This window comes from Coregonus clupeaformis, chromosome 28, assembly GCF_020615455.1.
Source record: "Coregonus clupeaformis isolate EN_2021a chromosome 28, ASM2061545v1, whole genome shotgun sequence".
NCBI lineage: Eukaryota > Metazoa > Chordata > Actinopteri > Salmoniformes > Salmonidae > Coregonus > Coregonus clupeaformis.
In genome coordinates this window covers 18,026,330-18,049,678 of record NC_059219.1, presented here as the reverse complement: position 1 = coordinate 18,049,678, position 23,349 = coordinate 18,026,330, and the positions used below count along the sequence as shown (strand labels likewise).

The following is a 23,349-nucleotide window of genomic DNA, read 5'->3' as shown; positions in this document are numbered from 1 at the left end:
AAAGGAAGCGCCGCTATCCAGTTTAGACCCGTATGCTGACAAATTTTGACAATGCGATTTTTCAAGACACCGTTAATTTTTTCACAAATGCCTTGACTTTGTGGGTGATAAACTGCTCCAAGACGTTGCTTAATTCCCAATTTTTGCAACATCAATTTCACTGATTTATCCACAAATTCCTTCCCATTGTCTGAGGATATTCGATCGGGTAGTCCCCACCTGCTTATGACTTCTTTACACAAGAACTTGGCAACCGATTGAGCATATTTTAGCTTAGTTGGACATCTTATGCACCTCTTGGTGTAGGAATGTAACCAAGAATAACAGTCACACCCCTGCGAACATTATTTTTCAGACAGATTGTGCACCTGCCTATGACATAGTCAACCTGTTCAAGCAAATATGGTGCCCAAAAACCATACTCCTTTGTGATCTTTCTCCTAACCTCCCCCCTTGCAACATTAGCTAACCCATAGCTTCCTAAATCATCAGACCTAATAGGTCTAGAGGCGCTACTATCAACCCCTCATGGTTTCTCCAAAGACAACCAAGTTGTGTTACTCTGAGGATTTTTTATTGTCTTCAAAACACCTGCTTTCGAAAGTCCTTCAATTTGTGGTTCAATCCCTTGGATTGCTTCATCTTTCAATGGATACTGATTCTTCCAAGGAGGTCTGGCTCCTGGTCGAAGTTCAACTTTCACCTCAATTGGGCTGATTTCACAAGTCCAATATCGGTACTGTGTTGAGACCACAAACATTCTTGAACTTGTTGCAACATCTCCTCTTTCATAGGGTCTGAATCCATCTTCGCACTGCAAATAGATTCATGTGTCATCCGTACAGCTTATGGCTCTCCTTGTCCTTGAGCCGAAATCATTATTTTGAGAAATCGCTGATCTTCACTCCTCCAAATCCCCAAATTCTCTTTCATCGGTACGAAAACAGCTTTCTCTGCTTCTGTCATCATTTCTCCTATTTGCTTCTGCTCATAGCCTTCAGAAACCAACAAGGTCACATGTGGCACACTCTTCTCAATCTCAAATTCTTTATCAAGATAATCATCTGTGTTTATCTTCATAGCTGCTCCTTTTGGTCCTAAAATTACGCAACATGAGCTGAGTTGAACTTTCTTTGGTTGATGACTCAACCATTCCTCTGAGTTCGATTGGGCAGCATTCTTGAAATACTTGAGCGTACAATGAAATGGATATTCCCGAAGCCTCGTATCTGGCATATTTGCCACAATGAATTTCTCCCATATCTTAGCCTGCTTCAAAAAATCTTCACTGAGATTTCCAATCCAGAATACTGAAGAAGAATCCATCTCTGTCGTCATCAACAATTGGTAAACCTTTTCCTTTGACACTTCTACCAGACAGCCGTCTGGTGTACATTTTATTGTACAATTCAATCTACACAATGCATCTCTTCCCAACAATGCAATAGGTGTATGTTCTGATACTAGTATGGGTATTGTAATTTTCTGATTTTCATAGCAGAGATCAATTGGTTCCGTAAGAGGAATCAGCTGTTTCACTCCCTCAAATCCAATTGTCCTAATTAGTTGATAGGGAGATGTGTAGCATCTTCAGGCCGAACACAGATAAAAGCAGCTCCGCTATCCGCCATCACTTCCAATGGTCGGTTGTTTACTTTCACCTCAATTGTTGGATCTTTTTCCGGTCCTGATGCTACCAGCTGACACCCCCCTTTCGGATCTTCTTGGCACCCCTAGAATCCTTGCTCCGGGCCCCTATAAGGGTTCACCTGTCCTCCAGATGATCTTGACTGGCCAGTGTATCTTCCTCTGAAATTCCCTCTGGTGTTTCCTCCTGGCCCATTACACTCACAGCAAAGTCACCAACCTGTCCACAATCATAACACACTTCTGAAGATTGCTGAAAGTATGGCTTAAATCTTCCTCCTCTTCCTCTTCCTAAGCCTTCTCGTCCTCTTCCTCTCCAATTCTGTGTCTGTCCAGAAACTGGCTATGGATATGAAACAACTTGTACCACTAGTTGTGGCTGGTACAATTGCATTTGATCTGGTTCAGTTGAAGCTGTGGCAGTGATTGTTGATTTGGTGCACACTGATTCTGCATAACCAAAGCTTGTTTCTTCTCCTTCTTATTCTCCACCAGTTGTATTTGATTGAGTTTTTGAGAGTTTCTTGGTCCTGTTCTTTCTGGTTGTGTTCCTTTTTCCTATGTAGATCCACTCGATGGGCTATTGATCTGTATAGACACCTTTTGTCATGCTTCCAAGTCCAACCACCTCTGCCAGTTTGCTCCTTACTGGTGAGGGCAGTCCCATCTGCAGTTTAGCTCTCAAAATTGACTGCTCAACTTGACTCACATCTGGATCATTTCCGGTAATATTTCTCCACACTTGATGAACTCTTGACACATAGGCTCTCGGATTTTCTTGTTGTCCTAGTGGGTCAATCAGAATGTTGTCAGGATGCACATTTGTTGGAAACATATCTTTCAGTGCTCTCCACAGCCGATTTCTACTTGCAGCCAACAATTCAGGATCATTCACCGCAGTCTCCACATATCTATTAAGTCCAGCTCTCTGAAAAATATCTCCCATATCTGGAATCCCAAGGAGATTAGCCAAAAGTCTCTTAATGTCTCCTATGGCAGACTGTGTTCCCACCGTAATTTCTTCCAATTTTGAAATCCAAGGATATGCTCCATCTTGAAGAGTAGGGAGCTTCTCAAGTACATCTGACATATCTGTATTCTTCAAAGGCTTATACTCCAGGTTCTGTCCTCAAATTATCACTGGCATCATCTTCTTACTTGTGCTCCCTTCATTGTAGGATAAAATCCTCTTGAACATGAAGCACCTTTAATCTCCAAATCTTCATCGCTGTCTCCATCTTCACTTTCATCAGAGATCGAATCTCTTGTATCCTTCCTCTTCCAACTTCCATCACCCCTTCTTTCCTCTCAGGCCAACCTCCATCTGATCACAGGGTCATATCCACCCATGATCTCTTCTGAATCACTCTGATCATCATCATCATCATCTTCAAGTTCCATCCTCCTGAACCTCACTCCACCCTTAGTTTCCAGACATCTTGTTTTCTTCTTACTTTTGGAGTTTTGGATTCATCTTTATGCTCGTTTCTGCTTGTCCTCTCTCCATTATACAAGCACTTTCATCATGTTGATGACGTCTGGGTTAAGAGTCCCTTCCACTGGCCATGGTTGTTCAATGTCAGGCCAACATGTATTCCATTTTCCAGATAACCTTGCAATACCATTAACTAGAGGATTACTATTTTGTACTACATCAACAGGAGTAATTACTTTAATAGTTTTGATGTCCTTTTTCCCCATTGTAACAACTCTTTTATATTCCTTTATTGTGAATTATTTTATTATTATTATTATTTTAAAACAATTAATTTGTAAACCCAAAAATACTTTAGACTGTGTAGCTTATGTTTCCCTCCTTTTTTAAATTTAAATTAATTAAATAATTTATTTATTAATCAATTAATTAATTAATTAATCAATATATCTATTTATTTGTATTAATTTATTAATTTATTTAATTTTTATTTTATTTTATTTTACCAAATTATTGATTAGTGACAATCTTACCACAGCCGATCAGGAAAAGTAAATGAAAGTAGTCAACTTCAGAGCAATCCAAAAAAAGAAAGACCTGTAATCCAGCAACACTACAGCACTCACAAAACAATTGCTTAATAAGCACCCAATTACCTTAATTTTACAGAATAATGTCAGTGCTGGATTTCCAACACAACTCTAATCAAACCAACCCATGCACAAAAAACTCCAATGTGCAATTCTTAATTACATCAATTGATCAGTCTGTTGCCAAGTCCCTGTCAAATTGTCACAACATGAAATATGCTAGGCACACACAATATCCTCTATGGGAAAGTAAGTTTTGTGAACAGAGCAGTACTGGCCTTGATTGGACTGGATCCGGAGCAGCACACACTGCCACGTGACGCACTCGTCAGCACCTCCTCTCTCTCTCTGTCTCCTCCTTCTCGTCTCTCACATCACAGGAGAACAAAGAACACAGACAATAATTTAGTATTTTATGCATACCTATGTTCATATTCGCGCTAAGAAATAAGCAAACAGCTTAACACAGGAATATTATAAATAGCTTATTTAATTATTTTAATTTTTAATCCGTTAACATATCTCTCATTTATAAATTCAATAGATCTCAATCAAATAGTTTAATAATTAAGCAACAGCCGATTTAACAAACAGGGTGGCAGGTAGCTTAGTGGGTAAGAGCGTTGTGCCAGTAACCGAAAGGTCGCTGGTTCTAATCCCCGGGCCGACTAGGTGAAAAATCTGTCGATGTGCCCTTAAGCAAGGCACTTAACCCTAAATGCTCCTGTAAGTCGCTCTGGATAAGAGCGTCTGCTAAATGACTAAAATGTAAATAATACTTTATTAGTGTGTAAGTCTCCCGCTCCTTCTCTGTCTGCATGTCACAGCAGCTCAGTGCAGGCAGGGGAGTGGCATATTTGCTCTACGTAACTCTAAACTCATAAAATCCCACACATGCGCAGTTCATTCACCAGTGCGATTTCAGAGTGAGAAGAGCTCCCAAGCTAAACAACAGAAAGCAGACAGACCAGCTGTCCCTCCGTTATTCCCCAACACAGACAAACAGTAACACTTAACAGAACTCACAAACCAACACAGAACATAGAACACAAATCGTACTTTGAAGTTTGTTAACTTCACTTATCCTAATCTGCAGACTTATAGTTATTTTCTTATCCATTACAAATAATCGTCCTCCCAGGGGCTCATCGTTTTTTAACAATTATTAAACGTTTTCTTTTTATAGAGACTCATAAGATTTTAACCTTAACTAACATATTTCCTTACAAAAAACTAAAACCCCTGTTATCTTATCCTTAGTCGACACACAGCAGAGACCTCCCCTTTGTTTTCACACATGCACAGGCTCTCTTTCACACACACTCACACAATTCAAGAGGAATGCATCCGTTCCTACGGTCCTCTAAAGCATGCTACCGTCGCTCCTTATTTGTCATCGTTCCTTCCTAAATTTCTGCTACCTCGAGTTGCAGATATTCAATGAGAGGTTACTTCGAACATATACCTCGTCAACTATATGTCGAGGGGTAACATGCAACTGAATGTATCTTCCACAAACTCCAGTTCCCAGAACTGACCTTAAAAATCAACCTAGTGAGTTTTCAGGATTTTCGGCCCATCCTAATGATCGCCTCTTTTGAGGGCTTCCGTAGATCAGCGACGTCCTAATTAGTATACATTTTCCTTATTTCCTGGCCTTATTCCTTCATGCTATTCCTTTTCCCTTTAATTTTATTCAAGCCAAATATCCCTGTGCCCAGTGTTATCAATTCCTATAGACACTCCCCCCTGTTTGCGTTGTTTTCAACGCAAACAAATTTAGAAATTTAGAATGGAACCTTATCACACAGCAAATAACAGCAAAGTGCACACGCAAGTTTTTAACGGTACATTCATTCAACGCACACACACACAAGCACACGAACTGACCAGCGCCCAAAGTTTGTGAGAAAGCTCACCGTATCTGCATGCCTCTTGAGCGGGAGTCAGCTCGGCGCCCATGAATGGAACGCTGAGAAAAGACGCAACACATCCCAACTTCCTCATCGCCATTAATGTAGTGTCGAGATAACGATGCTGAGATGCTGTGATGACAAGAAATCCGCTGACACTGTCCTCGATTATAATGGTTTGTTACATCAAAGATTTCAGCGTCAATTTACAGATTTCTGCAGAAAATCCGGAGAACAACTGACCCAATCTCTAATATGTTGTTCCTCCCCGTCCTTTGTTCCAACCATGGTATTTATAATATGTAACATAATATGGCGTGATTTGAATAGACCAATCCCTGGCCTTCACATAACAGACTTCCTCTGTTTTAGGGGGCCCCTATAGTAATGCTTTCCAGATGCTTCCGCAAGCTGAGTCAACTTCCTCTAACACACCATTTGCAAACGTCAGCAAAGTCATAAACTGTTTAGATACTACAAGGGCGTTTGACATTTCAGCCATCTTTGAAGGCGTCGAGACTGACTGATCTACAAATCACGTTGCATCATAAATAACTACTCATTATTATTGTTATTAGTGTATCAGTTAGTCAGTCACAATTTACCCATGATACACGGTGTTGATGCTCTGAACATGGCCAAAGTCAACATCAGCCTGAAATGATTGATAAGTCTGGTGACAATAGCAGGGACAGGAGTTGATGTTTACTGGAGTTACTGATGAGGAGGAGACAACAGAGATGAGATGAATCTTCTAACTTCAGATGTGTGCACTTAACTCAAACTTTCTTGTTAATAATGCATTGAGTTACAAGCATGGATTTGGGCCTATCCGTTTGCATAGAAATGTGCTCTCTGTTCTACAAACTGCTCTTTTACCACAAAGACATAGCGACATAGAGCAGAGATGCTGTTCATCTAGTCTCGAAAACCCGACCCTAGGCAACAGCAGTGACTAGGGTCTAGTTTCAGTAACGGAATCTTTTGACATAGAGGACCTACGTCACTACCTTATCCGCTTGAATAAATTCCAAAATAGTAGCTAGCAAGATGGAGATCACAGAGGTTGTTTTTGACATGTGCATTTTGCAAGTTTGGACCAACTACTTTCACTAAAACCACTGCAAAGGTTTTGCCTGCAAGCTTTGGTTTCGAATCGCCGCGTTCTGGCATGTCTTCCTCGTGATTTGTTAAGAGAGTTCTCTGTCTGAATTTTTTTCACCTTATCGAAGTTGCCAAAAGAGTTTGTCATTGAAACCAGACCCTAGTCTCTGCTTTTGCCTAGGGTCAGGTTTCTGAGACTACTGTTTAGCAACATAGCAGTAGCCCAGAGTTCATTCATGATATATTCTACTACTGTAGAGCCCAGGATATTTGAGCTTTGAAGGACAGGGCTCCAGACTATGGAGGGAAGAGCTCAGTGTTCATACAGTTATTAAAAGCACATGTGTTTGGGCACTAGGAAAATGCCAGCAGAACTTTCACTCTCTCTTTCTTCCCATGTCACTGTGGCATTAGGCCTGCAGCCTAAATAAACAGCATAGAAGAAGAATGGCGCCGGCTCCAAAACAATTGTGCTATTGTGTGTGTTTTTTTGCGTTATTTGTAACTTATTTTGTACATAATGTGTCTGCCACCATCTCTGATGACCGAAAAGAGCTTCTGGATATCAGGACAGCGATTACTCACCTCGAGTCGGATGCGAAGGATTTACTTCAGACACCCGACAAGGCCCAAATTCCCGTCATTCGCATGAAGTAGAGATGGGGATATCGGGGACGTAGGTCGGGGATCCGATGGCGAGTGAGTAATCTGCCTCTACCGTCAGTCCTATTAGCCAAGGTATAATCATTGGACAACAAAATGGACGAGCTACGATCAAGAATATCATACCAACGGGACATTAAAAACTGTAATATCTTATGTTTCACCGAGTCGTGGCTGAATGACGACATGGATAACATACAGCTGGCGGGGTTTTCGGTGCATCGGCAAGATAGAACAGCTGCCTCCGGTAAGACAAGGGGTGGCGGTCTGTGTATATTTGTAAACAGCTGGTGCACGAAATCTAATATTAACGAAGTCTCAAGGTTTTGCTCGCCTGAGGTAGAGTCTCTCATGATAAACTGTAGACAACACTATTTACCAAGAGAGTTTTCATCTATATTTTTCGTAGCTGTTTATTTCCCACCACAAACCGATGCTGCCACTAAGACTGCATTAAATGTGCTGTATAAGGCCATAAGCAATCAAGAAAACGCTCATCCAGAGGCGGCGCTCCTAGTAGCCGTGGACTTTAATGCAAGGAAACTTAAATCCATTTTACCTAATTTCTTAAATGTGCAACCAGAGGAAAGAAACCTCTAGACCACCTTTACTCCACACACAGTGATGCGAACAAAGCTCTCCCTCACCCTCCATTTGGCAAATGTGACCATAATTCTATCCTTCTGATTCCTGCTTACAAGCAAAATCTAAAGCAGGAAGCACCAGTGACTCGGTCAATAAAGAAGTGGTCAGATGATGCAGATGCTAAGCTACAGGACTGTTTTGTTAGCACAGACTGGAATATGTTCCGGGATTCTTCCGATGGCATTGATGAGTACACCACATCAGTCACTGGCATCATCAATAAGTGCATTGATGACGTTGTCCCCACAGTGACCGTACGTACATTCCCCAACCAGAAGCCATGGATTACAGGCAACATCCGCACTGAGCTAAAGGGTAGAGCTGCCACTTTCAAGGAGCGGAACTCTAACCCAGACACTTATAAGAAATCCCGCTATGCCATCCGACGAACCATCAAACAGGCAAAGATTGAATAATACTACACCGGCTCCGACGCTCGTCAGATGTGGCAGGGCTTGCATACTCTTACAGACTACAAAGGGAAGCACAGCCGCGAGCTGCCCAGTGACACGAGCCTGCCCCTGCACATTGACTCTGTACCGGTACCCCCTGTATGTAGCCTTGCTAATGTTATTTTACTGCTGCTCTTTAATTATTATTATTTTTTTAAAGTTGTTTTTTAGTTTTTTTTTTACTTATCTATTTTTTACTTAACACTTATTTTTCTTAACTGCATTGTTGGTTAAGAGCTTGTAAGTAAGCGTTTCACTGTAAGGTCTACACATTTACATTACATTTCCGTCATTTAGCAGACGCTCTTATCCAGCGCGACTTACAAACTGGTGCATTCACCTTATGATAGCCAGTGGGACAACCACTTTACACATTTTTATTATTGTTATTTGAATTTTTTATTTGTAGAGTATATTTTTTATGTTCATTGTATTATATATGTTGTTGTTTTTTTTGTGGGGTGGGGTGGGGGGGGGGTAGAAGGATTACTTTTATACTATCCCAGGTATTCCTTAAAGAGGTAGGGTTTCAAGTGTCTCCGGAAGGTGGTCAGTGACTCCGCTGTCCTGGCGTCATGAGGGAACTTGTTCCACCATTGGGGTGCCAGAGCAGCGAACAGTTTTGACTGGGCTGAGCGGGAACTGTGCTTCCGCAGAGGTAGGGGGCCCAGCTGTTTTTTTTTTACTTATCTATTTTTTACTTAACACTTATTTTTCTTAACTGCATTGTTGGTTAAGAGCTTGTAAGTAAGCGTTTCACTGTAAGGTCTACAGATTTACATTACATTTCCGTCATTTAGCAGACGCTCTTATCCAGCGCGACTTACGAAATTGGTGCATTCACCTTATGATAGCCAGTGGGACAACCACTTTACACATTTTTATTAATTTTATTTGGAATTTTTATTTGTAGAGTATATTTTTAATGTTCATTGTATTATATGTGTGTTGTTTTTTTTTGGGGGGGGGGGGGGTAGAAGGATTACTTTTATACTATCCCAGGTATTCCTTAAAGAGGTAGGGTTTCAAGTGTCTCCGGAAGGTGGTCAGTGACTCCGCTGTCCTGGCGTCATGAGGGAACTTGTTCCACCATTGGGGTGCCAGAGCAGCGAACAGTTTTGACTGGGCTGAGCGGGAACTGTGCTTCCGCAGAGGTAGGGGGACCAGCAGGCCAGAGGTGGAAGAACACAATGCCCTCGTTTGGGTGTAGGGACTGATCAGAGCCTGAAGGTAAGGAGGTGCCGTTCCCCTCACAGCTCCGTAGGCAAGCACCATGGTCTTGTAGCAGATGCGAGCTTCAACTGGAAGCCAGTGGAGTGTGCGGAGGAGCGGGGTGACGTGAGAGAACTTGGGAAGGTTGAACACCAGACGGGCTGCAGCGTTCTGGATGAGTTGTAGGGGTTTAATGGCACAGGCAGGGAGCCCAGCCAACAGCGAGTTGCAGTAATCCAGACGGGAGATGACAAGTGCCTGGATTAGGACCTGTGCCACTTCCTGTGTAAGGTAGGGTCGTACTCTGCGAATGTTGTAGAGCATGAACCTACAGGATCGGGTCACCGCTTTGATGTTAGCGGAGAATGACAGGGTGTTGTCCAGGGTCACGCCAAGGTTCTTTGCACTCTGGGAGGAGGACACAACAGAGTTGTCAACCGTGATGGCAAGATCATGGAGCGGGCAGTCCTTCCCCGGGAGGAAGAGCAGCTCCGCCTTGCCGAGGTTCAGCTTGAGGTGGTGATCCGACATCCACACTGATATGTCTGCCAGACGTGCAGAGATGCAATTCGCCACCTGGTTATCAGAAGGGGGAAAGACTACAACTGTTGTAGTCTGCGCATGTGACAAATAAATTGTAATTTGATTTGATTTATGTGTGCTCATCAGGTGGGATCTGCAAACAGAGCAGACAGTGAGAAGAAGCAGATACGCTGTCAAGATGTCAACAGAGAGAGAAGTTACACCTGTTTAAATTGGTAAATATTTGAATGGGTGTGTATGTAGAGAATGGAAAAAGCAACTGAAAGTCAACTGCACATTCAAACTTTTAATATACTGTACATTAAGTAATGTGGATATATACAGTTCATAATATACATGAATAATGTGGAAATAGATTTCAAAGTATTTAGAAATATGTAAGAACTTCAAGAACGTCCACTGACAAACCAAGCATGCATTAAGAAACAGTGACACAAATTCCCATATAGTGTTCATCGTATACATGTTTTCAAAATGAAATGTAATATCTCATATGTATCCTGCTGCATCAGCTCCCATAATAGAGAGAAATGCTGGTTACTGTACACATTACACATAGAAACGGCCTATTCAGGGATCCAACACACAACATGACAGTTTGTCCATAGCAAATACCAACATCCCCCATGATGTTTAGTTAGAATGTTTCACACAGTATCGACACCATATGCAGTTCACAAATAATGCTTAACCAGTACAAATATTGATAGATGAACATAACACCATATGACTGAGTTTTTTCTTGTTTATGACACTGTCCATATCAGTGTCAAATAAAGTGTTACCCAAATTGCCTTGAATGTTCAAATCAACAACCCACTTGGGCAAAAAACATACCAGCAGACTAAGCAAAATGGGAACAGTCAAACCAATGAGAGAACCATAGACACACTGTGTGATGTACCGTGAGAAGTTAAAGTTCCAGACTGTGGTCCACTCCACTCATAGGCTCATGCTTCTCCTCAGACGGTATGGTCGGGTCAGCTGACCTGTGACAAACACTCCATGGTCAAATATGGTGCAATAGGTTGCAGTGTCAATGCTCTGAATGTTTTGGCCAACGGACCAGAAATTCTGAGGTGCTGTGGGTTCTATTGGTGGAGGAGACATGCAGAAAGAAGGTGAACTGATGGAATAAGTGTGACTGGTACACTTCCCTTCTGTCTGAGAGACTGAAGTCTCAGAGACAGAGCTAGAGTCAGTAATGCTCTTAAAGGAGAAGTCCTGCACGTTCTTCATGAAGGCACTCTTGGTGTTGTGCTCCTTCTTGAAGAGGATGATGTAGCACTTGGGGAAGAAATGACAGCTGAGGACGCCGTAGTTGGAAATGAGGATGACCACCATCTCCACCGCTGGCAGGTACTTCCCTGAGGTGGTCACATAGATGGGCACGAACATTACCCAGGACATGAGGTAGAGGAGCATGCTGAAGGTGATGAACCTGGCCTCATTGTAATTCTGTGGCAGCTTGCGGCCTTTAAATGCACAGGCGAAACAGACGAGCACCAGGACAGCGATGTAGCCCAGCATTACGCCAAACGCCACGTAGGAGCCCTCGTCACACTCGGCCAGCACGGTGGTGGCGAAGACGGTGGCCTTCTCCCGGGGGCTCTGCAGGACCAGCCACAGGGTGCAGGTGAGAACCTGAAGGGCCACACAGAGACAAATGATGGCGTAGGGTTGGTAGAGGCGGCGGAGAATGTCCTTCAGGTCAGGGTTGAGCTGGAAGGCCAGCAGGATCTTCAGGGACTTGACCAGGATGCAGGAAACACACAGGGTGAAGCTGAGGCCAAACAGCACCTGACGCGTCTTGAAGATGAGAAGAGATGAGACAATGAGACAGAAATTGATTATCTCTTTGTATTTACATTTTCTTTGCATCTACAAACGAAATTCCTTACTGCAAAGTTACAAAAGGTTCAGAACAATACACACACAATAAACCATGAATTCACAAACTGACACTGGTACAATCAGATCAATGTCACAGACAGTACATTACAGAAGTGTTTCCCAAACTGTGTGTACCGTACATACCTTACACTGGAGGCTGCTGGGATGACCTACAAAGAACACAGCGCTAACAAAACTTCCCACTAGGGAGAGCAGGATGAGCTGGGAGAGAGGCCCCCCGGCAGCCTTCACCACGGGGGTCTGGTGGTGGTGTAGGAAGAGCGCCCCCACCAGGAGAACCAGGATGATGCCCAGGGCCGCCAGTGCCAGCAGCACCACCGCAAAGCCATCCTGCCAGGAGAAGAACTCCAGGGTCTTACTGGTACACCCAGAGCTCCCTTCCAAGGACCACTCTCTCTTTGTGTCACAAGACAGACACTGGTCCATGTCTGGAGAGGAGACAGAGGCACACAAAGGGTTGGAAGGGAGGATAGTGCTTGAACAACTGTTTAGCATTTAGAAATATATTTGTTGTTGCCTAGTACTAACAGTGTTGGATAAGGACAGTGTTGGAAGATTGTGTGAACTGATGATAGTTAGAGTACACTGGTGTGTATAGAGAGATAGTACAGGAGAACTCACCAGTGTTGTTGGAGTAGTGGTTCTCAGTGCAGTTGATGCATTCATAGCAGCAGGTGTGCTGACCCTCAGCAGTCTTCTTGAACTCCCCAGGCTTACAGCTTGCTGAGCACACAGACACCACATCCTGCATCAGGAAACAATGCACTAATTTAAATGGCTGACCCAAGAAGAACTGAAGTGACTGAAATCTATTAATTGTAGTTTTCAAGCAAGCCTTTACATGTATGGCCAGTTTCCTGGGCACAGTTAAACCTAGCTGTCGACTTAAAACCATGTGACAACATGTAAAGCAACACGTGATAACATGAAACTACACATGTGAAAACGTAATCACGTGAAGTGTTCCATAAACACATTTTCACATGATTTCACATGTAAAATCATGTGATGTTCCACGTGAAATCATGTAGTTTTTCTGTAAGGGAGGCGTATACAAACTATTCAACCACTGATTATATTCTTCTGAGTATTGTGTTTGTTACACAACAGTTTTTACTTTTGTTTTTAGAGCATCACTGATATCTAACATGAATGTGTGATACAGGTGCACCCAGTGTGTGCCAAGGTACTTGGTTTTCATATTCAAACAATGCCCATTGTTTAACTGATCAGGGGTTATTGAATTTCCATCTCTATTTGTTTTCCAGTTTTGCAGAGATGTCTCTAAAACAGGTATGTTTAGTTTTCTTTAGTCACTTTGCGGAAGAAAAAGTAGATTGTTTGACCTTCCGATCTGTTTGTGCTTGTGTCTCTCTATGTCAAGTGTGATAATCGGTTAACGTGGATGTGTACATGAACCTTTGTGTGGCAGCCTAGCAGACAGACTAAAATAGATTGAGACCTAACCTTAACCCTCACCCTAACCCTAACCCTAACCCTCAACCCAGGGACGGCCTGTTCAATAGGGCGATATGGGCGACGCACTGCCAAACGGGAAAAGGAAGGGATTTTTTTTCTAATCAATTATATCACGGCAACAGTAGTTATCAGTGTTGTAATCTATACGTCTGATCTGCCACAGTGCCACACTGCCACTAAATGTCGAATCAGGCTAAAGTCGTGCTTCAAATGGCTCCACCCCCTTTTGGGGCGATTTCAGTCAGATTGAAAATCGCCCAGAACTTCTGTCATAGACTCCCATGTAAAATCTATTTTTTCAAATTTCAGAGCCTTCAATACAATCTCAATGGGTGTCTGTGGGCTTGCACTTACGCGCTTTCGTCATACGTTACGTAACCATGAACGTAACTGAGAAAAGAGTGGATTGTTTGAAAGAAGTTCCTTTTTGTCGGCGAACAAATGAAGATAAATTGGCAACGAAACAATTAGGACCTCCCAGACCAAATTTAATAATTCAACAGGTTTCTACTAAAGGCGGAAAGTCCTACACCCGAGGATTTTCCAAAAATTGGTACGGAACGAAAAAAGACATTGCCACTCACTCAACTGGATGACGAGGGATACAGGCTAGCTGTCCGCCGCCACAACGATGAGGTTAGTGTTGATAATCACAAGTTTACTGGATGTGGATATGGTGTAATAAAGGCAGTTTATTCAGAGGTAAATATATCTGGAATCGCGTTCACGGACCCGTTCGTCAAACTCTTAGGGAGCTATAAATTAAGCCCCATTACTTACCATATCAGATAAGAGAAATTGCTGCAGCTACATATATTTTACATCCTGGCCCTACATAGTTCACTATTTGCATCACTTACCAAAATATTACATGTGGTCATATATGCTTGGAAAGTGGAGATGCCATAGAACGTCAAAAAAGTAAACATTGCTGGAGACACATTGCCGTTTTGGAGAAGACATCGCGTTTGCTAGCGAAGAGATTTGTTGTGGCAAATGAACTTGGGCTGGGAATTGCCAGGAACCTCACGATAAGATATATGCATCAGCATTGCGAGTCTCATGATTCTATACGTATTGCGATTCGATACTGTGATTTTATTGCGCACCATATGTCTGTTGCAGAGGGATCAGAAAGCCATGAGAACGAGTTTTGATCAGTCATGGAAATAAAAGTGCTGAAAACAAATTGGCTCCCAATGTGAAAAGATTGAGAACAAGCTATGAAGGAACAATAATGGTGTTTTGGTGCAGGTACAGCCAACTAGCGCTAAAATATTGCGATATTGTCAATACAGTATATCGTAAAGTATCACTATGTAACTCGATTTCTTTCACCCCAATCCCTCAAATTAACGGTAAATAACTGAATTGTTTGCCCCACATTTAGCTAAGATGATTAGCTAGCCAGCTAAAATGTTTTAGTTAGTTAGCAGTCGCATCTACAATAGTTTACTGTCAATAACATGTCTCCAAAAATGACGTGGTGTCTCCAATTGTGTTGACATTTTACAATTGCAATGCGCATCCATGAGTATCCACTTTCTGTAGCTCAGCTGGTAGAGCATGGTGCTTGTAACGCCAAGGTAGTGGGTTCGATCCCCGGGACCACCCATACACAAAAATGTATGCACGCATGACTGTAAGTCGCTTTGGATAAAAGCGTCTGCTAAATGGCATATTATTATTATTATTATTTTTATTATTATTATTATTATTATTATCTGAAGAGAGCCCCGAAACATTGTGTGCAGACATTTTATGCAATAAATGAAGTAGGTTCAATCTAGTAGTTCTGATCTTCTGATTGGTCCTGATGAGTTGGGCGAGGACCCCTGCAGGCTACTGTCACTGTTGCATTGGCTCTGAGTCGGGTTCTCTGTCTTCAAATGTTCAGCCTAAGAGAGGGGATTTTTGTGTGTGTGTGTGTGTGTGTGTGTTTAACAGTGATGATGTGTGTGTGTGTGTGTGTGTGTTTAACAGTGATGATGTGTGTGTGTGTGTGTTTGTGTGTGTGTGTGTCCTCAGAGCAAGAACTCGTGAGTTGGAAGAACTGAGAGGCCTATGGCGTGGGTGTTGTCCTTGGCCACCTGCTGACAAGGCTGACAAGATAGGACCCTTTTGTCCATTGTTATTGGATAGGAACAGAACTTATAACCAGCTCCTGACCTAAATAGATCTTAGCACAACATTTTACTCAACATATCATATTCCATATTCACTATAACAAATATATTTACTACGACATTAGCAAGAACCGCCACATCCTCAGCCGGCTAATCCAGTGTGTGAAGTTTTGCGGAGTGTTTGAGTTAGCTTTGCGAGGCAAAGATGAAACTGAGGGCTCCACCAACCCTGGTAAGCCAACACTTTTGAGATCAGTCAATAAATGCTTCTGGTATTGACTTATATGCTGCCCCTGTCTTCATGTTGTTGCTGGACATATCTTTTTTTAAATGTGTGTAGGTCACCTAAATCATCAGAAAAATTGCCCCTCCTGAGAATTTTTTCAGGAGCCGCCACTGCCTCAACCTAACCCTAACCCTTACCCTCAGGTCAGTGATATTTTTGGTGTGTCTGCTGGTGTAGCTGAAGCTGTTGTTGATTGGATGGTACTCAGCCACAACGTCATTGATGTTGATGACCCCTCTCACAGACCTCCACACGGTTACATCATAGCCCAGGTTGATGTCCCCTTTCTGGTCAAACGTATAGCTTTTCCCCTCCAGCTCAAACCGACTTCCCCTCAGGGCTTGAAGCACCTGAAACAAATGAAAATGCAAGTTCGTTCACATATCGTAGACCAAAGCCATATCCCAAATACATTAGATATATTAGATGACACACAGTATATAAGTTCAGTTTGATGTGCTGTAGACATGAGGAGTTGTGCAGTAGCTACCTTCCAGGGTTGGACAGTGCCTGCTGTCTTGCAGTCCTTTTTGCTGCAGATATCAGCCACTGCATGGGCGATGGCACTGACAGCCATCTCCACACTGAAGACTATGTCTGCATGGCTGTTGTTTAGCAGGATCTCTGCTGCGGATGTGGAGGAGGACACAACCCCGGGGTCTCCCGACCTGTTTGGCAGGGAGTAGAACTCCTTTAGGAAGGAGTTGTTTCCTATGACATCATTGCTGTCACTCAGATTCATCAGGTAGTGATGGAAAGGAGCCAGGTCCCCTCTTTTGAAGGTGAAACCCACCACATGGCCGATATCTGGGAGGTCCATCTTTCCCAGGACCTCTTTGGACGAGGACCAGCTGTCACTGGCCACCCACACCCTCTCCCCCAGCCCCGACCCCAGCCCCTGACCCCTCAGCTCCCGGTACAGGTACGTCATGTGAGTAGGCTTGGCGAATGACACCACCACCTTGACCTTGGGGTTGCTGCGGATGGTGTTGCTGGCATTTATGACGGCTGAGATGATGTCAGGGCTGGTCAGCGAATCAGGAAGGATCTCCTTGAAAGCCACACAGATCCCTGAGGCGGTTGCCTGGGAGACAAAGCTCTCCAGGGCTGAGCGGCCGTAGTCTCCATCTGTGGTGACCATGCCCACCCAGGTCCATTTGTGGTCGCTAAGCAACCGGACCATGGCACGCGTCTGGTACAGGTCGCTAGGCACGGTCCTCAGGAACGCGGGGAAACGGATCTTGTCACTCAGGATGATGGCGGTGGAGGCGTAACTGATCTGTGATGATTCAAATAGATAAGGTTATGTTGGATCAGAAGTAACCTAACCAGGTAAAACTCAGGACCTTACACGGTATGACGTGATTTATCTGTTCTAAAAATATTTAATATGGGCTATGATGGGACCAGAGTTTTTCTAATCAGGACCGATGGTTTTAAAAAACACCTTGAGCTTTGTGCCCTGCCCGCGCGACCTGCAATTTCCGTGAATCTGATTAGTCAAGACACGCAAAGAGTGTACAGCAGCACTCCGATGTGATGGACAGAAAAATGCTGCCTGGCCACACGGTTTCCGGTGGTCCTATGTTGAAGTGATTTTGTCATTTATCTGTATCATCATTGCTGTCTGTCATTTTTTTGACACAACTCGGTTATTCATTATTTTATCAACCCTTTTGTTACTGTCCATCAATCGTCACTCTGTGGGTGGGTTTTGACTGCTTACCTGAGGAATGAGCTCCAGGTTGAGTTGCTGGGCAACGGAGATGGAAATCTCAGAGGAAGAGGCCCCTATGACGGCCATGATGGGCGGGAGACAGGTAGAGGTGTTGGCCCCTCCCACACAGTCAGTGGTTGGCTCCTGTGTGAAGTAAAGAATGTACACCCTTTATATGAGATACTGGCTAATGGAAGATAAACTATACAAATCAAAAAGAGGTCACACAGTCGTCTATCCTTGCTGTGGATTGATTTGACCAACGTTTTGGCTAAAGAGCTTATACCTGTGTGAAGTCAGCTGAGGCCCTCAGAGCGGTGGTGACATCAGAGCAGGAGTCGTGGATACGGTACCCCAGAGAGATCCCTAGTGTAGTCAGGACAGGGGATCTGTTGGCCGACTCTATAGCGTGGATCATAGCCAATGCCTGGGTGAACCCATCCGTGTTGAACCTGTGTTTGTGTGCATTTGAGTGTGTGTGTTTGTTCAAGGTACATAAGGCATGGTTTGATCATCACCTTTCAGAGTAAATCAACTCTCTCTCACGAACACTTAGTCATACATTAGAGAGAGAGCGAAAGAGAGAGAGAGCGAGAGAGAGAGTCTCATCCTGGAATATCCCAGGCCTGAGGTCACCGGCCTTTGGCCTAAAGAGCAGGATGTATGGGTGTACTCAGGGTGTATGCTAATTTGGTATAGAGCAGACCTAACTTACTCTATTAAATTAATCAAAACAGGAACATTTTACATTTGGCTAGAAATTCAAAAGGAAATTATCTCAACAGAGAAAAATGTCCTCCTGTGTGCTACCTATATCCCCCCACTAGAATCCCCATATTTTAATGAAGACAGCTTCTCCATCCTGGAGGGGGAAATCAATCATTTCCAGGCCCAGGGACATGTACTAGTCTGTGGCGACCTAAATGCCAGAACTGGACAAGAGCCTTACATCCTCAGCACACAGGGGGGACAAACACCTACCTAGACATGACAGCCTTTCCTCCCCCATATGCCCCCCTACGACAACATAACCAACAAAAACGGGTCACAACTCCTGCAGCTCTGTCGCACGCTGGGTATGTACATAGTCAATGGTAGGCTTTGAGGGGACTCAAACAAGTATTTGATACACTGATGATTTTGCAGGTTTCCTACTTACAAAGCATGTAGAGGTCTGTAATTTTTATCATAGGTACACTTCAACTGTGAGAGAAAAATCACATTGTATGGTTTTTAAGTAATTAATTTGCATTTTATTGCATGACATAAGTATTTTATACATCAGAAAAGCAGAACTTAATATTTGGTACAGAAACCTTTGTTTGCAATTACAGAGATCATACGTTTCCTGTAGGTCTTGACCAGGTTTGCACACACTGCAGCAGGGATTTTGGCCCACTCCTCCATACAGACCTTCTCCAGATCCTTCAGGTTTCGGGGCTGTCGCTGGGCAATACGGACTTTCAGCTCCCTCCAAAGATTTTCTATTGGGTTCAGGTCTGGAGACTGGCTAGGCCACTCCAGGACCTTGAGATGCTTCTTACGGAGCCACTCCTTAGTTGCCCTGGCTGTGTGTTTCGGGTCGTTGTCATGCTGGAAGACCCAGCCACGACCCATCTTCAATGCTCTTACTGAGGGAAGGAGGTTGTTGGCCAAGATCTCGCGATACATCCTCCCCTCAATACGGTGCAGTCATCCTGTCCCCTTTGCAGAAAAGCATCCCCAAAGAATGATGTTTCCACCTCCATGCTTCACGGTTGGGATGGTGTTCTTGGGGTTGTACTCATCCTTCTTCTTCCTCCAAACACGGCGAGTGGAGTTTAGACCAAAAAGCTATATTTTTGTCTCATCAGACCACATGACCTTCTCCCATTCCTCCCCTGATCATCCAGATGGTCATTGGCAAACTTCAGACAGGCCTGGCTTGAGCAGGGAGACCTTGCGTGTGCTGCAGGATTTTAATCCATGACGGCGTAGTGTGTTACTAATGGTGAGATCTTGCATGGAGCCCCAGACCGAGGGTGATTGACCGCCATCTTGAACTTCTTCCATTTTCTAATAATTGCGCCAACAGTTGTTGCCTTCTCACCAAGCTGCTTGCCTATTGTCCTGTAGCCCATCCCAGCCTTGTGCAGGTCTACAATTTTATCCCTGATGTCCTTACACAGCTCTCTGGTCTTGGCCATTGTGGAGAGGTTGGAGTCTGTTTGATTGAGTGTGTGGACAGGTGTCTTTTATACAGGTAATGAGTTCAAACAGGTGCAGTTAATACAGGTAATGAGTGGAGAACAGGAGGGCTTCTTAAAGAAAAACTAACAGGTCTGTGAGAGCCAGAATTATTACTGGTTGGTAGGTGATCAAATACTTATGTCATGCAATAAAATGCAAATTAATTACTTAAAAATCATACAATGTGATTTTCTGGATTTTTGTTTTAGATTCCGTCTCTCACAGTTGAAGTGTACCTTTGATAAAAATTACAGACCTTTACATGCTTTGTAAGTAGGAAAACCTGCTAAATCGGCAGTGTATCAAATACTTGTTCTCCCCACTGTATCAACAAATTGGTGAGGGCACTAGAACAGTCTGCAGCATCCGGCCTCACCCTACTAGAATCTGAAGTCAAATGTCTACTGTTTGCTGATGATCAGGTGCTTCTGTCACCAATCAAGGAGGGCCTACAGCAGCACCTAGATCTTCTCCACAGATTCGTTCAGACCTGGGCCCTGACAGTAAATCTCAGTAAGACAAAAATAATGGTGTTCCAAAAAGGTCCAGTTGCCAGGACCACAAATACAAATTCCATCTAGACACCGTTGCACTAGAGCACACAAAAAACTATAAATACCTTGGCCTAAACATCAGTGCCATAGGTAACTTCCACAAAGCTGTGAACGATCTGAGAGACAAGGCAAGAAGGGCCTTATATGCTATCAAAAGGAACATAACATTCGACATACCAATTAGGATCTGGCTAAAAATACTTCAATCAGTTATAGAACCCATTGCCGTTTATGGTTGTGAGGTCTGGGGTCCGCTCACCAACCAAGAATTCACAAAATGGGACAAACACCAAATTGAGACTCTGCATGCAGAATTCTGCAAAACATATCCTCAGTGTAGAACGAAAAACACCAAATAATGCATGCAGAGCAGAATTAGGCCGATACCCGCTAATTTTCCAAATCCAGAAAAGAGCCATGAAATTCTATAACCACTTAAAAGGAAGCGATTCCCAAACCTTCCATAACAAAGCCATCACCTACAGAGAGATGAACCTGGAGAAGAGTCCCCTAAGCAAGCTGGTCCTGGGGCTCTGTTCACAAACACAAACAGACCCCACAGAGCCCCAGGACAACAACACATTTAGACCCAACCAAATCAAGAGAAAACAGAAAGAGAATTACTTCACACATTGGAAAGAATTAACAAAACAACTGAGCAAACTAGAATGCTATTTGGCCCTAAACAGAGAGTACACAGTGGCAGAATACCTGACCACTGTGACTGACCTAAACTTAAGGAAATCTTTGACTATGTACAGACTCAGTGAGCATGGCCTTGCTATTGAGAAAGGCTGCCGTAGGCAGACCTGGCTCTCAAGAGAAGACAGGCTATGTGCACACTGCACGCAAAATGAGGTGGAAACTGAGCTCCACTTCCTAACCTCATGCCAAATGTATGACCATATTAGAGACACATATTTCCCTCAGATTACACAGATCCACAAAGAATTCGAAAACATACCCAATTTTGATAAAATCCCATTTCTACTGGGTGAAATACCACAGTGCGCCATCACAGCAGCAATATTTGTGACCTGTTGCCACAAGAAAAGGGCAACCAGTGAAGAACAAACACCATTGTAAATACAACCCATATTTATGTTTATTTATTTTCCCATTTGTACTTTAACTATTTGCACATTGTTACAACACTGTATATATACATAATATGACATTTGAAATGTCTTTGTTCTTTTGGAACTTCTGAGTGTAATGTTTTTTTTTTTTTAATTTTTATTGTTTATTTCACTTTTGTTTACTATCTACTTCACTTGCTTTGGCAATGTTAACATATGTTTCCCATGCCAATAAAGCCCTTAGATTGAAATGGAAGAGAGAGAGAGAGAGAGAGAGAGAGAGAGAGAGAGAGAGAGAGAGAGAGAGAGAATTGGAGGAGGTGAGAGAGACAGAGAGAGAGAGAGAGAGAGATAATTGGAGGGGTGAGAGAGAAAGAGAGAGAGAGAGAGAGAGAGAGATAATTGGAGGGGTGAGAGAGAGAGAGAGAGAGAGAGAGAGAGAGAGACAGACAGACAGACAGACAGACAGACAGACAGACAGACAGACAGACAGACAGACAGACTCTTTCAAAATCTCTTTACAACACCCAATCTTATCTTGGCACTTACCCTACCTGACACACTGTGATGCATGGGGTGCTGAGAGGTTCAGGGATTCCTCTACTCCCTCATGGATGGAAAACAGCCCTCCAATGATGATATCTCCTGGTGCTGTAGCTCCTGCTGCTTTGAAGTCTCTCACTTTGGCATTGCCTGTCTCCAAAAAGGACAGGATGACTAAAAGATGGAGAACATCACCCATGGGTTCCATCACGTCTCTCTGTAGGTACTGTCCAATTCTCAATTTCGGTGTCTCTCCTTTGCAGTTGCTCTCACACTCTCCCTCTCTCTCCCTGACTGTGTATGTCTGTCTCTCTCTCCCTCTCTCTCTCTCACTGCCTCTGTCTCTCTCTCTTCCTCTCTCTGTCTCTCTCTCTCTCTCTCACTGCCTCCGTCTCTCTCTCTCTCCCTTCCTCTCACTGCCTCCGTCTCTCTCTTTCTCTCTCTCCCTCTCCCTTCCTCTCCCTTCCTCTCACTGCCTCCTACTCTCTCTCCCCTCCTCTCACTGCCTCCGTCTCTCTCTCTCTCTCTCTCTCTCTCTCTCTCTCTCTCTCTCTCTCTCTCTCTCTCTCTCTCTCTCTCTTCCTCTCTCCCTTCCTCTCACTGTCTCCCTGTCCTTGTCTCTCTTTCTCTCTCTCCTTCTCTCACTCTGTAAGCTCCTCTAGCAGACTGACTGAGTGACATGTCAGTATCTTCAGTAAACACACACCTGTTGCTTCCTCCTAATCTCAGCTAATGCATGCATAACCCTGCCCCCTCCCAGCCCAGCCCACTCTCTTTGAGAGACATCCACACTGACTGACACACTTGCCTCCAGCTAAAGGTGAAAGACACAAGTGTGCTGACACCTCTTTTCCTGAAACGTTCTCACAATACCCAAGGTTTTTTTCAACACGTGGGTCTTTTAACACTTGAGTAACACTTAAGTGTTTATTGAGTCACAATGTTTAAGCGTAACATTTCAGAGAGAAATTGATTGATTGACTGTCTCCTGTTAGCCACTCCTTCAACATCAACACATTGAATTCACAAGACATGCCACATTTGTCTTTTATTAGTTAATACACAGTAGAATACATTCATGAAATACAAATGGTAGAAATAGTTATTCTTGAGGGTGCTAAAATGTTGTTCTTATGGTAAGTAATAACCCTCATACGGGCTGTATAATAATACAACTTCAAAGGTCAAATAGGGGTGCTTATATTTGTCCTGTTTCAC

The 23,349-nt window shown here is 43.4% G+C and overlaps 1 protein-coding gene across 1 annotated transcript; it reads right to left on the bottom strand.

Moving 5' to 3' along the window:
* Nucleotides 1-10,475: 10,475 nt before the first annotated feature.
* Nucleotides 10,476-22,438, bottom strand: LOC121585467 (G-protein coupled receptor family C group 6 member A-like). Its single transcript, XM_041901812.1, has 8 exons — nucleotides 22,143-22,438; nucleotides 18,013-18,178; nucleotides 17,736-17,870; nucleotides 16,500-17,288; nucleotides 16,147-16,359; nucleotides 12,740-12,863; nucleotides 12,242-12,546; nucleotides 10,476-12,013 (listed from the first exon to the last, which is right to left on the bottom strand). The coding sequence occupies exons 1-8, from the start codon at nucleotides 22,337-22,339 to the stop codon at nucleotides 11,147-11,149; spliced, it is 2,796 nt and encodes a 931-aa protein (XP_041757746.1). The 5' UTR covers nucleotides 22,340-22,438; the 3' UTR covers nucleotides 10,476-11,146.
* Between the last annotated feature and the right edge of the window lie 911 nt (nucleotides 22,439-23,349).

Bases quoted from the DNA above. Each gene is read 5' to 3' on its own strand.
- LOC121585467 (XM_041901812.1), bottom strand. From the start codon at position 22,339: ATGGAACCCATGGGTGATGTTCTCCATCTTTTAGTCATCCTGTCCTTT. The intron at 17,871-18,012 runs GTATAAGCTCTT...TACTTCACACAG, and splicing joins CCTCAGCTGACTTCACACAG to GAGCCAACCACTGACTGTGT. The intron at 16,360-16,499 runs GTAGCTACTGCA...CATTTGTTTCAG, and splicing joins GCACTGTCCAACCCTGGAAG to GTGCTTCAAGCCCTGAGGGG.